This window comes from Acinonyx jubatus, chromosome A1 (genome assembly GCF_027475565.1).
Source record: "Acinonyx jubatus isolate Ajub_Pintada_27869175 chromosome A1, VMU_Ajub_asm_v1.0, whole genome shotgun sequence".
NCBI classification, from domain to species: domain Eukaryota; kingdom Metazoa; phylum Chordata; class Mammalia; order Carnivora; family Felidae; genus Acinonyx; species Acinonyx jubatus.
In genome coordinates this window covers 70,452,882-70,468,633 of record NC_069380.1, presented here as the reverse complement: position 1 = coordinate 70,468,633, position 15,752 = coordinate 70,452,882, and the positions used below count along the sequence as shown (strand labels likewise).

At 43.2% G+C, this 15,752-nt stretch overlaps 1 protein-coding gene across 7 annotated transcripts in view; it reads right to left on the bottom strand.

Moving 5' to 3' along the window:
• PCCA (propionyl-CoA carboxylase subunit alpha) overlaps positions 1-15,752 on the bottom strand; it is a 404,001-nt gene that overhangs the window by 6,896 nt on the left and 381,353 nt on the right. For 4 of the 7 annotated variants that reach the window (XM_027065165.2, XM_053217534.1, XM_027065166.2 and 1 more), the window contains one exon: positions 7,249-7,389. The exons of 2 other annotated variants lie outside the window; for them this stretch is intronic. In XM_027065165.2, coding sequence (XP_026920966.1) covers positions 7,249-7,389 — 141 coding nt within the window. Of the gene's footprint in view, positions 1-7,248; positions 7,390-9,684; positions 9,792-15,752 lie in introns of those variants that run through there. One more of the 7 variants, XM_027065170.2, reaches the window with a different exon arrangement.

The following is a 15,752-nucleotide window of genomic DNA, read 5'->3' as shown; positions in this document are numbered from 1 at the left end:
TCCTTCCCCAAAGATGAAAAGACACAGACCCTTCTCCAGCACACGTGCCTCTTGGAAAGCACGCGAAGACGGGGACACGTCTGGCAACTTGTATCGTGCTGACTGCGAATGCACGAAGAAGGCTCAAAGAAAAGTGCAGGAAGAGCGCGAGCAGGGAGAGGGGGAAGAAAGACCTCCACCAAACATAAAAGGGAGCCCCCAAAAGTCCAGACTTGAAAGCTGTGCTCGAGGGCAGACATTCATCAGAAGGTGGTGTAGCTCACTAATGTTATTTGATTTGGAATAAAAGCATGAAAATGATGGCAAAGGCCTAAAATTGGAGATGTAAAGGCTGACTGCACAGTATCCCATTTCTCAATTTCATCCTTCAGAGCCACAAAATGGGGGTGATACAGTGCCGGGATGAGGTTTACAGTAACAGCTGTGCTCTTCCCACACAGGGGAGGCCCTTCTAATGGGTGAAGGTCTGTTTGGAACAGACGGGGAGAAACAAAACAAGGTTCCCTATTAAGAGTGTGCAGTCCTATTTCTGATAAAGAAAATGATTACGGGAGTCGGCTTTCCTCTGAGATGGGTCCTACCCTCTTTTGTCGTCCAGAACCAGGGCTGTTTTAAAGGTGTTATCCTTTAAGTGGAGGAGAGAGGACATAATGTCACGGAGGGTTTTCCCCCTGTAAGCCTCCTCTCCGGCAACTGTAAAGAAGGCCCCGGAAACGGTGCCAGTGGCATATGGCTTTCTACTGTGCTAAACATTCACACAAAAGACAGGTTCATCAGTCATTGTGGTATCTGGATAAAAAATTAGCTCCTGATGGATGGTATTTTGAGCTTACCTGCTGCTAGTACATTACCAGAGAAACACAGGTTTTGAAGCCCACATGACATTAGAAACTGCAGACCATGAAATACGACACGTGCAGGAGCACATAATGTACGCCAGATTATACACAATAATAAATAAGCTATTTAAACCCTCTGCCTAAAATTGGGCCCGCTGCAAGGAACCCTGGGTCACTTCTACGCAGGCCAATTAATGCACAGCATCTGCTGTATAGAAGCAGGGCACGCAGCACTTCCGAATGATTTCAGCAATTAAAAGAAAACTGTTTCCTGCCTGTTCAGACAGCAACTGTTTCAATGCAAGAGTGAGCACCAAATCACTGTGTGCAGCTGAAAAATTAAGTCCCCTTTTTGGGGAAGAGGGGTGGGTGGGAGGACGAATTTTTATGGAAAAGGGAGCCTTCTTTTGTTGTCCTACATTCTGTGTTTTTCTGCCAAATTAGACAGAAGGCTCGGAGGGCTTACCGGCCTGCTGCAGGCTCCCCTTCTGGGCCACCCGAAAGCGCGGATCAATATCAACCCTGCTGACGACTCCACAAAAGTGAAAATCCTTCAATTACATTTTTAAAGGCTGTTCTACTTAGAACACAGGTGCCTGAATGCAATGCATTTTACGGCCCTTAGATCTGAAGAAAGGCGCAGTTAACAGCCACAAGAAAAAGGCCTCTCAGATTTGGTTAAAAGGCACTGCTAGAATCTGATTATAATAACTTCCTCTTTCTGAGCCGGTAAGATAGGCTGGTAAATATCCCCTGATATTTCCTGAAGAAGAAATGTGCATTCACATCCCAACATCTTCATGTAAAGAGGGAGGGAGGGAGACCCGGGGAGATGGTCTAGTATTTAAGCAGTGATGGAAGGAACCGTCATCAAATTTACAAAGAAAGAGGAGGCGGGTGAAAGAAATGCCACCAAACCCCTTATCTCCAGTCTAAGGCCTCCAGCAATGGGTTTGTGCTCTAGCCGCCTGCTCACCCAGGAGCAAGGAGAGGTGACACCTCAGCCAAGGCTGCCGGCTGGGGGGACTCCAGGCCCCTGCCTGCGCAGCGCTGGCCTCGCTTCCCCCCACCGCCCCCGCCCAGAGCTGCCTCCCTGGGTCTGTACAGTGGACGAGGGAGCAGAGAGGCTCCGGGAGAGAATACAGAGTCGTGGCCAAGATAAAAGTCTAGTTTTCCTTAAAATGAAAAACATTTCTCCTTACTGCCCTCTAAGTAGCCAGGAACTGGAGCCAAAGCCCCCAGAGTTAGAGAAGAACTTAACAGTATCTTTAAGGTATCAGTCTGGATCCTCTACCTCTGTGAAATATGCTGTTTTAAAGCCCTCAGTGATTCAGTGTTTTTGGCTTTTTTCTTTTTTTTTTTTTAAGCAAAAGGGTGAGAAAAGATCTCGAGAACTGCCATCTTCAAAAATGGTTAAAATGAAGACAACATAGCCTCTAATCCCAAGTGGATCATTTCTTGAAAAATAAAATCAAATGCCCAACTTGCAGAAGACTCACCTACAGTATTTATTGATTGATCTGTAAAATATTTCTCTTATAATTATCATTAAGTTACACTGTAAAAATTCTCAGGTGGTTACCTCCAATAAAAATTTACCTAAACACTGAAAAGCGAATGTTACCTGGAAAAGATAAGGCCAAATTCCGGGTAGCCATCGCTTGAAGAAGACAGGACAGGAATCTGATGAGGGTAGGGAGGGGCCACGGGCAAGTCCACAGTGTGAGCAATGTTTTATGGTTAAGTACAAGTGGAAATACAGGAAAGGTACGCAGAGAGCATGAGTACTTGTATTATTCTCTGTAACTTTATGTTTGTAATATTTTGTAATTTAAAGTTTAGAAATGTTGAGTAATGAATGCAGATATTTATTTATACCTGCTTTAAAATACCATCTGAGGTCTAGGTGAAAAACTGGCATCTTGTCAAGTAAACTGCGATAAAACATGAAAATGTAATTACTGTCGTGATTTCACGAGTGTCCATCAAGATATCCAGAAACTGGAAAATCCATCCGTCGAGCCAGGGCCTCTGCCAGGGAAAGACACCATTATCATTATTATACTGGGCTGTACGGGGCATACAAGTCACTGCCAGATAAACATGTCAGGAGGGCCCATTCCAATGCCATCCAGAATGCCTAAGAGCAAAAGAGGCTCCAAATCTGTTTCTTCAAGAAATGAAAACTAAAGGTCTCTTGCCAAATTTTACATGCGCTTTCCCCAGGATCAGCTGTGGGCTCAGCTCCACATGGTCTGGGGGCAGAGGGGGGTATGAATGCCACACTCTGAAACGGCGCACCTGTGTCTCATGATCAGTGGCCATCCAACTGCTTGGGAACCTTCCCCCGGAACCCCTGCAGGAGCACGTGCAAGGAGGAAAAAAATCAGGGCTAACTCTGGGGCCGGGGGGGGGGGGGGGGAGGACTCCCACTAATGATCACAAATTTTGTCTTCACTGGTGCACGTTAGAGTATATAGTTTTGTGCCCAAGACCCCATGCGTGACAACAACAGTCCCAAACACCTACTTCCCCTGCTGCTAAAGGTCAGTGCCCTCACCGAGTACATCTCCCTCGTCTTGGCCCCACAAAAATACCACCAAGCCTGTCTCACTAATACTGAACAGGTTAAGTGGCAAGAAAAGCAGCAACAGGTACTTGCTGCCAATCTATTACTGGACCTGTTCTCACAAACTAGTAAGTCACAAAGTGGTAATTACCTAAGTGGGGACACAGCCTGCCTCTGGTTCAGGTCTCCACTGTTACTGTAATCGAGAAGACAAATATTTCTGATGCAAATCTGAGATGTCTGCTTAACTGGAACCCACCTCAGAAGAAATCTTGATTGATTGCGACAGGAAAGTCTCCCCTTGGGTTGCCTCATTTTCTGCTTTGTTTCTCGTATCGAAGGACTAACAAAACAACTCTGCTCCTTACTGACTTTATGCCATTTCAGCAGCTCTCAGTCTAAAGCTGGCAGGTGCACTCTGCCATTATTATGAGAGAATATGTGTACTTAATACTGTTGTTCGACAACATCCTAAAGACAGACATTTTAAAATTAAAACAAGTTATAAAAAATCCTGGCTTTGATTAAAATGCCACCAGTGTATGATGGTGCTAAATATACAGGAAAATAGGGATTTCTTCCAACTGAAATGAAAGTCCGTTGCAAAATTATTTTCAGAAGGCTGATTACCAAAAAAAAAAACCAAAAAAAACCAAAAAAAAAAAAAAACAAGAAAACAAAAACAAAAACAGACAAAAGCATATGAAAGTCATTCTGCCAACTGTCTTCTGAATTAAATGTGTGTCTCCTGACTTTCCGCAATCCGCTTTCTTTCTTTCTTAGTGGTTTGTTTGCTGGTATGTGTTTGACTGTTGACTACAACCCCCTCCCACTTGTTCAAAAAGGCTACTCTACAATCACTTGAAAAATGATTTTACTGCCACATTTAATGTTAAATACCATGTAACAGACACTGAAAGGATATTAGAAACTTCTGCCGCGTGAATCCAAAAGAACACAGCTTCCGTGCTTTAGGAGGGGAAAGACCTTTCCACAGGAAGCTCTCAGAGGGCATTTCTTACTTTTGAGCAGCCACCCCACATCATTTCGCCCTGAGGTTTTTTTTTTTTTTTTTAACTCTGTTAAGATTGTTTGCCTCACAAAACAGATTTATTATTTATTATTTATGTGATGCTTTTGTGGAACACATTATTGCCAGGAGCTCCATTCTAAGATTTCTCAAGTTTTACTTAACCTGAATATAAAAATTTCAGATTACTGGAATTCAAACTATAAAAAAATAACACTTCAAAGAAAACGAGAAGAGCTGTAGGCCCCTATTTGTTTCTTATGTCCTTGTTTTCCTTGAAAACACACCGGGATGACTGATTCCATTATCTTTCTACTGATACAAGTGGAACTCTGGCTCAGCTATTGTTATTGCTAAGAACAACACAACATGCCCGTGGCACTAAAATAATTTAAAACCACAAAACTTAAAAGTTACAAGTATTATTTTCTCATAATGGCCTCAAGTAAGCGTGTGCCTTTGGTCAAAGGAAAGTTTCTTGTGTTTTAATTACACAAGGCAGATTTAATGATAGAAGCTGCTGTTAAGAGCCCAAGATGAAGCTTCTCACCCTGCATTTGGGGAAGGGAATGGTTTGGGACACTTCTCACAACTACTAACTCAAGAGAAAATACTGTTTTACCAAAACACGACGGCACAGAGTAAGAAAGGAAGTTCAGCAAGGACCAAAAGTGGCACCGGAAGCTGGGGCGAAGAATTTAAGAAGGTGTGCACTCTCCCTGACCAGCCTAGGCACATGCGTGCAGAGAGCATTTCTAAGTAAGGGGAACCACACAGAGACTAGAAGCCAATTCACTAGGGGTGCACACCCAGACTTGGACTTTAAAGGACTACATAAAGTAGAGGTCCCATGACCCCACAGTAACATTTTTAACAGTTGGTTCTCAAATTAAACCATTCTTGAATACCCACATTTAATGACTGGTGGTGGTTTTCAATATCTGAGCTATCCCAATGAACCAAGGACTAACCCCACGTTGTTCCAATTTACTAAATGCTTTGCTTTCCCCCATTAGATTATTAGGCAGGACACGGAAAGTATGAAGCCTAAACCCTTCTGGTGTCTGGAGAAGCCAGACTTGGAGAAAGCAGTTGCTGGAAACAAGGAGGCTACATGCTCCCCGGTTCTCTGCCCCAGGAGTGGTGCGGGGGAGGCCAGTGTCAAGGGAGGAGCAAGACCGACCACGGTGTGAGCCCCTCTTGCCCCCCACCCTGCCTCTGGTTTTGATTCAGGTGTTGGAAAAGTAAGGATTTCAGTTACACTTATTTTTTTAAGTGCAAATGTGATTTTATAATTAAAGCCACACAATTAGGACAAGCTCAGGATGGCAGCCTATGTAGCTTCTAGAAAAGGCTTAAGATGAAAAACGGAAAAAAAGAAAGAACCCACCACACTGTTTACCAACCTGCACGTCTAGTTGCTGGAAGATTCATAATGCAGTGAGTGAGTGGAGGCATTTTTACAAAATCCAAATAGTATATTTGACACACAAGATTACATTAGTTTCAGGTGTACAACTTAGCGATTCGACGTCTTGGTGTAAGCATTCTTCATGTCAAGGCCGACGAGCTATCATCTTAGGACCCTAGCCCTTTAGAATGAAGACCAACGAGGCAAACCCCTCCCCATATTCAACATATAAATGTAATTTTCTGTATCGCTTCTCCTAAATCCTTAATAAGACAGTCTTAATGAGGGTTTTCTTCCAGGAATGTCAAAGCCTTTAAAGTAAATATAACAATTCGTAGCTACTGAGCCTCTCCTATGCCTTTCTAGAAGAGTGGGTAGAGTTCTGTTTCTATATCATCAGGTAAGAGCAACTGCTAAGTCAGTTTTCTGACTTCACTTATCAATTTCAGGGCTAATCATTTAAAGAACAAACTGATCGTTTTCGTTTTTTCCTGATCATTTTTTCTTAATATTCTTTTATTATAAATATTTCTCTAGAGGCCAATGCAAGCTACATGAGTTTTTCTCCATGTGATTTTACTAAGTATATTAATAAAGAAATACAGAGGAAGTTTTAATGCACTCTTGACGGGAAAGTATGTAAACTCCTGTGATTTCACTGAGACACACAATGGAGTCACCGCCATACCATCCATTAAAGACTATCATGTTGGGCCATGATTTTCCAGCACATAAATAAAAATGCTAGTATTTAACTGTCCCCTAGAAATCTGGTTGCATCTTTGTTTTCTTTTTACAAATTTTTGCTGCGAATCAATAGAGCTCTCTCTCCATGCTCTATGAAAATGCATCCTACCAATCTGCCCATAACATGTTATGGTGATTCTGAACATGTGAGGAAATACTAAGATAGCTTTGATTTGTGCCTTAATGTCACAAGGTCGAGATGAAAAGCTTCAAACTGTGATCCTGAATTATATGTATCAAGTTACGGAAGTGCTCTGTACCGCACAGTTTATGGAATTAGCTTTCCTTAGCCCCAGAAATCATAGAGAGTTCCCCATCAAAGGACTATCGCTTGGTGTCAGTTCTTCAAGGATACTTAAAGCACAGAGAACTAGAAAGCAAATAGAAATGTTAAATAAACTACTTCCAAAATACTGCGTTTGCCAATTAACAGAATGACTCTGGCCTTATTTCTATTCCAGTCCCAGGTCTTCGGTAGGGGAGACACTCAGGGATACTGTTACTAACCCAATTCAAATGTGAAGCAGTTGGACAGAGAATGTGCAAAAGCTATTTAGCGGTTTTGTGGGGGTGGCAGGAGTCAAGAAAGAGCTGCACGGAATGTGATTTTGCGCTCAGTCCACCTCATCCCACAGACAGGCTCGGTCCTTACCACGTCTCCAGGCTTGACAGAGACGGTCACCACCACGCCAGGCATCGGGGAGCGGAGAATGCTGCTTGTGTCCTCAGCCGCTTTTTGCAGCATAAATTTGTTCAGTTCTGCAGCCAGTTTGGTTAATATATGCACCTTGTACTTAAGGGGGTAAAAAAACGTAAGTGAGTCTAAATGAACTTTTCCTCAAAGGTAGCATTCTTTCAGAATCAGATTTTTAGCTCTGAAATTTAAATGATCACAACTTTGAATTCAATGGTTTTTAATTATTGTACAGAGAAACAAAATATAGTCATTTTGCTTCTGGCACATGTTGTGAGCTGGTTATTTAAGAAATTTCTTGAAACGAGAACAACTCCAGTAATTAATTAGTGAGAAATAGCAGTCACCCTGTAAGACAAACATCTCAAAACTTTGTAAAGAAAACAGTGAGGATTTTTCCTTATATTCCCTTCACTGCTTACAAACTTATCCCAATTAACACGGATTCTATGAGCTGGCTGGATCTGCAGGAGGGAGAGGGGTGACTCTGCGGGCACCCGCCAGCAGATGGCAGCAGATCGCTGTCTCAGGCTCCTGCTCCCCGCGAGAGCGGCCGCGCCACCAAGTTAAGACAAAGGGTTTCAGTGTTCGTTTGGGGCAAAATACTATTTAAAATTCAATCTCTTTCTGGAGGCACAGTATGTTATATTCACTACAGAAAAAGTTAGCTCTTCTTTTTGGACACAACATGGCGTAGTCTTTCCAAGGTACCAAGACGCTTAGGGCAGATAAAAATGAAATAGAAGGACTATCTTCTACACAGAGAGACAATAATATCAGACTTCAAGCCATTGAGAGAAACATTATGCACAAGCAAGTATTTTTAATGGAACCTTTTGTATATGGTTCTCAAACAATCGGGCAGGTTAAGGGGAGTTCAGTCAAACAGAACATTTCTAATAGAGTTTCTGCCTGCCAGGGGAAAATATCCTGGATCTCTACGAACAAATAGAAGAGCCACAGTTTGGTCTACCCAAAAAGAAACAAACTCAGCTGGTTTGAGGAGGGGTTACTCAGTGAGGCTGAAACCAGCACCTGAAGATTTCTGAATTCCTTCCAAATTGCATCTCCCTTGGGTAAGAGAGATACAACACGGAGGCAGCTCCATTTTGTTCGAAAAAAGATGCTGTAACTCAAAGCCGCCTGTGGGCATCATGATGGCAGGGATGCAAAGGCAAAATAGAACTCTCCCTCTAGTTCTGTACAGGCATGGCGGAATTCCTTCTGGGTGCTCTTTGTGGGACTTGTTCTGAAAGGGCAAGGGAGACCCCCAGGAGGAGCACCGATGGCCTAAGTTCCGCTCAGATTTGCCACTGTGACAGGTTGAATAATAACATCTTTTGCATGTTTCTTTACTCCTGAGTGTGTGTTTTGCAATCAAGACATACAAGTGTCTGCCAGTTTCTGAAGGATATGATCCTTAAGTGAAATTACAGTGCAAATAAAAGCTTTTTGCTCCTATTAAAATTCATCTGAGTCCTAAGTGGCAAGGAGAGTGCATTGTGCTGTCAGTCTAATAAACATTCCAGGCAGAGGGACTACTTATCAGCGATGAATTGTACCTCAAAGTCTTTCATTAGACCATGGCGGGGGGGGGGGGGGGGGGAAGGGGGGTAGGGGGGTGGACGGAGAAAGAAGGGATAACATAATTGTACCAAATTGCATGGTTTTCGTAGCTGTGCTGTCTGCCTTAGAAAAGAAAATCCAACACCCCTAGGAGCAGGAGAGTCCACAGCAAAGTCACTTTTCTAGCTGGCAGTGCCCTCCCCGCCTCCCAACACGTGACTGGTCAGCACTGGGCCCAGCTGTCCAGGTTCAGTGTAGCACACAGATCTAGTTTTTTCCCCTTGTTTTTTGTACCATTTGACTACAAAATGTGAAGTCTAAATTCAGGGAAAGGCTCTTTCTGCACTGTGAACAATATGATTTACCACATTTCACCACAGTGGACAGGCTTAAAACCTAATTTTAGCTATATCACAAACAAGCCTTAATGTAAATAAAGAGCTGAGATCGTACCAAGCTCCATTTCTCCCCAGAAATTACAAGATCCTGACTAAAACTGGATCCTTTTACTATTTTTATAATTTTCATATCTTTTGAATTCCTTTCTCTGTAGGACTCCTGCTTTGCTTGGAAAGAGATGTAAAAGAGTCACAAAACTCAGCGCCTTTAGATGCAGTCTTTGTTATTGATGAGATGTTCCTTTTCCTCTTGTATTTGTTTATTGTTCTTAAATCTGTTTGGGGGATAAGCGACTTATTGTAATCACAAGTAAAAAATAACAACGGGGTAAATGCCTCAGGAGAGGGCTCCTTGCAAATAGTTGGCTAAGAAACGACCTTTCTGAATATAAAGAGAGGAGGCAGCAAGAGGTTCTCTTTTTAAGATTACCTTTGATGTGTCCTGACCCCTTCAGCGTGCCCACACAAACACGCCTCTTAAAACAACGTCTTGGCTCGGCCGTGCAGCGGGCGCGGGGCGCTCTGGCGGGATGGGATCTAAGCGGGTGCAGCATATGGGCCCATCAGAATGAAGTGCCTGGTGAGAGCCATAAAAGCTTTTTGCTGCCCCCAGAAAAGAAGTCGTTTAAGAGTGTACACTACGGCTTTCAAAGCTTCTGATCAAAACTGCTATTTATTGGTTTCTCTGATTCTTACGGGGCTCAGGCAGAGCCAGCCAACGAGCTAAAAGAATTCAGGAAAATGCCCTATGACGCGCAAAGAGTTTGGTTTTTTACACTAGGCATTAAAATATTCCTAAAGTGTTCCGTGAAACCTCCCCGGAGAGTTGTGCTTTTAAGTTGTTGTTGTTGTTGTTACTGTTTTCGAGCAGATAAACCACAAACTTGAGGTTCTGGGGGTGGGAGTCCAAGATTTTAAAGGTTACTTGATAGGACGGAGAAGTACAATCCCAGAAGAACCCAGAAGGTTTTCACCCTGCAAGGTCACAAGAAACATCTGTGGGGCCTGAACTGGATTCGTTCTGGGTTCTTCGGTAGATGGAACCTCACTGTGGTTTTAGGGAGGTGCTCATAAACCACAAATTATCAAGCTCCGCATGGAGGAACTTAACGCTGAGAACAGGTGCTCTCCGGGGGATGGCCTGGTCAGCTCAACCTGTGTAGGAAGGACAGTGATGGGAGGGAACATTCATGGGAGGTGTTCTCTAATGACCCCAGCCAGAGGCTCTAAGCGAATGAATTTTATGGTGTCTGTAATGTAAAACCATGTCTAACAAAATTTCTCCCAAAAAGTTCAACAAGAAAGAAAGAGAAGGGAATCACACCAGACATAAAGGGTCAGGAAGAAAACTACAAGAGATGGACGCTTAAAAGGAACACAATGGAATTGTTTTTACAATGAACATACGGCTCTCAGCATGGAACCTAACGAAGGGGGAAAAGGTGGGGGCAGAGAGCCATGGTAGTTGGGGGAGAAGCCATGCGTGGTCATGGTTTGGGGGGGGGGTATATGCTTTTTGGTCAGGTTGGTTAACAGAAACATCCTGCAGATGGGCAAGCCCACCCGTGCCGAGCGCACACACAGCACACGCACACGCACACCACCGCGTAAAGCAGCCCTTGCTACGGCTACACTGCGCTAGATGGTCACACAAAATGCCTTGCCGCTGGTGTCTGCGCCTCCTTAGGGAGTTTAAATCCGTGCGCCTCTCTGTACTGCCCTGAGATTTACCAGCGACTTCACCAAGTCACACACCCCGAGTGCTCGCACCTGCAGGCCTTGGAGGCCTATGGGCTCCCTGCAGGATGAATGCTTCCAAGCTGCTTTGCATACTGTCTCAGTTGTGATTTCACCTTAAAGTAGCCCACCTCTGGTTTCCACTCCTATGCCATTCTTCCAAAACAATCAGGACATGTGCAGTTGATGAACTGCTCGTGTTTTCATACGGCAACCGTGGGCCATCTCAGTCAAGGGTAAATGGTGCACTTTGCTGGCAATTATGTTACATCAGTCCCCAAAACATCCTGAAGCACTGGCCATATACCGTATATCAACCCTCACTAAGTAAGGGAGCAGATGCATTTCTTCAGATATAAGGTTCTCCTCTTCCAAGTTTTCACCTTCTGGTCCCAAGGGTCTCCAACATTAAACTGCCTTTTCATTTCCACGGTGTGGCAGTGAGAGCTAACACTCCAACATGCCCCTAAAAATCTACTTTCCTAACTCTGAGCTGGAGAGCAAGTGTCAGTGTTCTTAAAGTGTCAGAAATGACTAGCTGCAAAAAAAAGAAAAAAAAAAAGACATCTTTAAAAACACTGGAGTTTCAGAAAACTAGAAAAAAAAAAGCCTCACTAAATATACATTAGAACACTGAGGTACATTTGGAGTCTTAATTCAACGGTTTTTGTTTTGTTTTTTGTTTTCCCCATTCCTGAGTTCTTTGTGGGATCACTATGAACACTGGAGGAAAACCACAGCAAGGGGTCAATGCCGTGCAAAATACAGCAGCATCGGGCCCAGCCAAACCAAACCGACCCTGCAAGAATCTGCAAGAAAAAAATCTGCAAGAAACAATACCCCAAACAGAGAGAATCAGAGCCTGTGGCTGCCCTTCTCTGGGAGAGCTCCCCACCCTCCACCAGCCCTGCCACCGCCCCCCCCCCCCCCCCACAACACACACCCCGGGCCAAGAAGGTGAACCGAACAGGCGGCTGTCCCCGAGTTGGTACAGCTGCAACCACCGGAGCAGCCCCTCAGCATAATGCTGTGACAACTCCATCCGCACAGTCTCGAGGTAGCTGTCAATCAGGACGCATCATTTAATCCAACAGCACTCGGAGGACTTTCTCCGACAACCCACATGACAGCATATCTACAGCTCTATTTATATCAGCCCCCGGTTGTGTTTACAATGCTGTGGCAATTAGAAAAGATGCAACAGGCAGCAATATTATGGAGATTTCCAGTTCGCAGTATTGCCCCGTAAAGTGTGATCTTGCTTCGCAGAGTCAGGCTAAATGACAAAAGGCTATTTTCTTCACTCTCCGTGCTCAGACAGCACTTCATTTGCAGCTAGCTATAATTAGATTAATGGTGTAGTGCAGTACAAAGCCAGCCCACTTCACATCAGATAGCATATGAATTAGGACAAACACTTATTTCAATTCCAGGCAGAGAAAGCAATGACTGGGGTATTTAGCATACCCTTTATGGTGGAATGAGATGTTAATTGTGTACCATTACCTCTAAACTGCTTGCTTGTTGTATAAATCACTGTGCTAATTGATGCCGAGATAGAAATGTAGCCACAGGCAAGAAAGCAAAGGAATGAGAGCTGAAGATGTTGGATAAAGGATTATCGAGTAAAACCATATGGAGATGAGGTTCCTTTGAAACCTTTCCTTTCTGCCCAAGAGCACCAGTTCTTAAAAGTACAGAAAAACTCTTGTACTAAGAAAGCAAATTTCATTTTTCACATTCCTCTTTAAAAGCACCCGTTTCTTTTCGAAGTTCCTGTCTGTCAGCAATCCAAATAAGAGGTATGTGGAATTAATCTGAATATACACTTACAAACACAAGGAATGTGCAGTTTTCAAATAGTGAGAACTCCCTATCTGGGTCCTTGGCTCATGGGTTAATAAGGAACACCTGTCAACTACCTGAAGCAGATGTTTCCGACGCATCCACAGGGCAAAAATAAATTCTTTCCCAAGACCTGACCTGGAGTTGTTCTTAATAGACCAAAACCAAACACAAAAATCCGCTGGTTTCGGTGTGGTGTGTTATCTACTCCATTTGCGTAGAAAGAATTATTCAGGATGTGAGTCCAATGAGACAGGCCCATTCTGATCTGCCACTGAAACAATGATTTTACTGACATCTGACTAGGCCAGTTCATGATTTTGTATGAGAGTAAGGAATTAGAAAGGAAATCTTGTTTCTTGTCTGGCCCCCTAAAACTGGCAAAACATAATAAGCAGAAGCACGTAGTCATTTAAAAGCTTCAGTCTTGTTGTAAAATGCTACCCTTCTCTTTGTAAAATGTCCTATCAGTGCTCAACAGCTCCTATTAGGGTAAAAACGAGTGTCTCAGAAGTACACATACAGAAACCAAATGCTATACTCAAAAAGTCAAACTGTTGAAGGTCCACAGATAAACATGCTCTTTGGAAGTTTATAGATCAAGCGCATGCACCCCATGTATGTGATCACAATTCTTTTCCTAGCAAAGCAACAGTCAGGTGCAAATTACTGCTGTGCACTTTTTCACAAATCCAGCTGCTTAGTAATTAGCACTGTTATAACAAACTTTTACACAGAGAGCAAATATAGTGGGTTGACTAATAGTTCAAATTCTCAACTTCAGAGTAACAGTTAACATATCTGATTCTCGCAAACGCACTTTTGAGAAACGCACGTTTGAGAAACACCGTGTATGGTTTAGCCTTGCGAAATCCAAACACCACATCGACTTGTAAGACAATAAAAGAACATCCCAAGAAACTGCATCATCTGGATCGAATTATCACCACTGAAACCTGGAGAAAAAAATCCAGAGCTGCTTTGGTGGGGGCAAGCCCACCTTTCACTGGACCATATAGTCTTTATATATCAGGAACACCTGCATTGCAAACGCCATGTCAAAGGGTTTAAGGTTTAGGTCATTGTGCTAATAAATAAATAACACGTGAGTATATATGCATTACAGTACGCTTAATATAATTCTTCAGTAAATATACACATACACAGAGAACAGGTACATGTATATAGAGCAACATCAAGGGTCCCCAAAATGGAAACCAATGCCAACAAAATAGTGTGATCTGTGCTGAAGTAACACCTCCCAAGCGTGTGGCTAGGTGACATAAATGGAAGTACGCTGAAGAAGAGATCTGGAAAGCAGTGTAAGGGCCTGCCCCCAATCATTAATCACTTGTTTGGACCATTTAAACTAGAGCAGTACAGCCTGAAGCAAAACACCAACACACCCCTCGCTTGCGAGGCTGCGAGGCTGGTGTTAACAGGAGAAAATATATGGTTTCTGATACTGTGACCCCGTTCCCCAGCGTTTGCTCCCTTTAATTGAAAAAGGCAGTTACACACAAAGTAAATCATTCAGTGAGGTGAGCTGTTTAATGACACATAATTGATAATGTCAATATGTGGCAGTGACATAATATGCCACTTTCAACACTGGCCCACTTACGGTTATGAATCAATCTATGCTCCAGGTTTTATTCTCTCGCAGCTAAGTTGGTTCTCAAACTCCAGGCTTTTTGCTGGACCAATCAATGTGCCACAAGGAGCCACAGTGGCGCAACGATCTCATGAAGGACAGTTTTTGAGGCAAGAGTCACAAAAGGAGAGGTGGGAGGTGAATTCCAACAAAGCAAAACAAGAAAAATACGTGAAGCCCACTTCTGCACCGCATCTTTCAAATTCTTGCTAAAAAAGACCAAGTATCCTTAGAGAAAAGAACTAATCTTAAGGCTGATATCAAAGCCTTTGAAGGAATGAGTAAGTTCGTGTGTTTCTCCGGCTCATCCCCAAAAGGCAATTTCCTCGGAAGAGAAAAACATGGGGACATCTGTCAATCATGTAAAAATCTAACCTAATTTGTTTTTCCAATTTTGTTTTTTCCTCAGAAACACGAGTCCTTCCAATTCTAATATCCTAAGATCAGCAACGCATCTTTTGTCACCATAGCACTGAAAATTAAATTCCAACTTAAACATTAAACCCGGCACTTAACCAATCCTATTTCCTCAGCTGTGTTCCACGGAGTTACCTTCGTTGCAATTTGAATCACTGGTGTCTCAAGATAGAGCCAAAACTGAAGGAAAAGCCACAGAGCTACCGTACAGGAAGCCAGCCCGCTCCCAGTTTGCAGGACAGCGCTGGCTGCGGGTCCTCAACGGGATTCTGAAAGAGCGAGTCAGTGAATGGGGGAACTTCCCTGGTGCCCGGCACTGTGGGGACGCAGTGTGCAGGTGTGCCAGGATAAAGGGGCCCAGCCTCTGCCTCACCCAGGTGCCCGCAAGCTGTCTAACAAGCAAGTACATATGCCACAAAGGTAATTTGCTGGAATAAGTGGCACTTTCCCATCCACAAAGGCAAGTCCATTGACAATGTTCTGTACAGAACTCACAAAACAGAACACGCGCATTCTGTTTGATCAGGAGTCTCTGTGACACATTATGACTATAATGAGTCATTTCTTTCTTTTTCATACAAGAAAAATATTATAGATCTTTGAAAGCCTTGTGCTCAATTATGTAACAATACCAACATCTGTGAACAGTACAGGCTGTTTCTATTCTGTATCCTGAACAGTTTTACGTAATTACACATTTATGAGGTATTTGGTAAACCAGTAAGAAGGTACCTTTTTAAAGCACTATATAATTTGGGGTACAATGAAGTGTTCTCTTGAAAATCTATAATTAGGGCAGCATCAGCTTACAGAAAAGTACAGGAAGTGTTATAAAAACACAATTA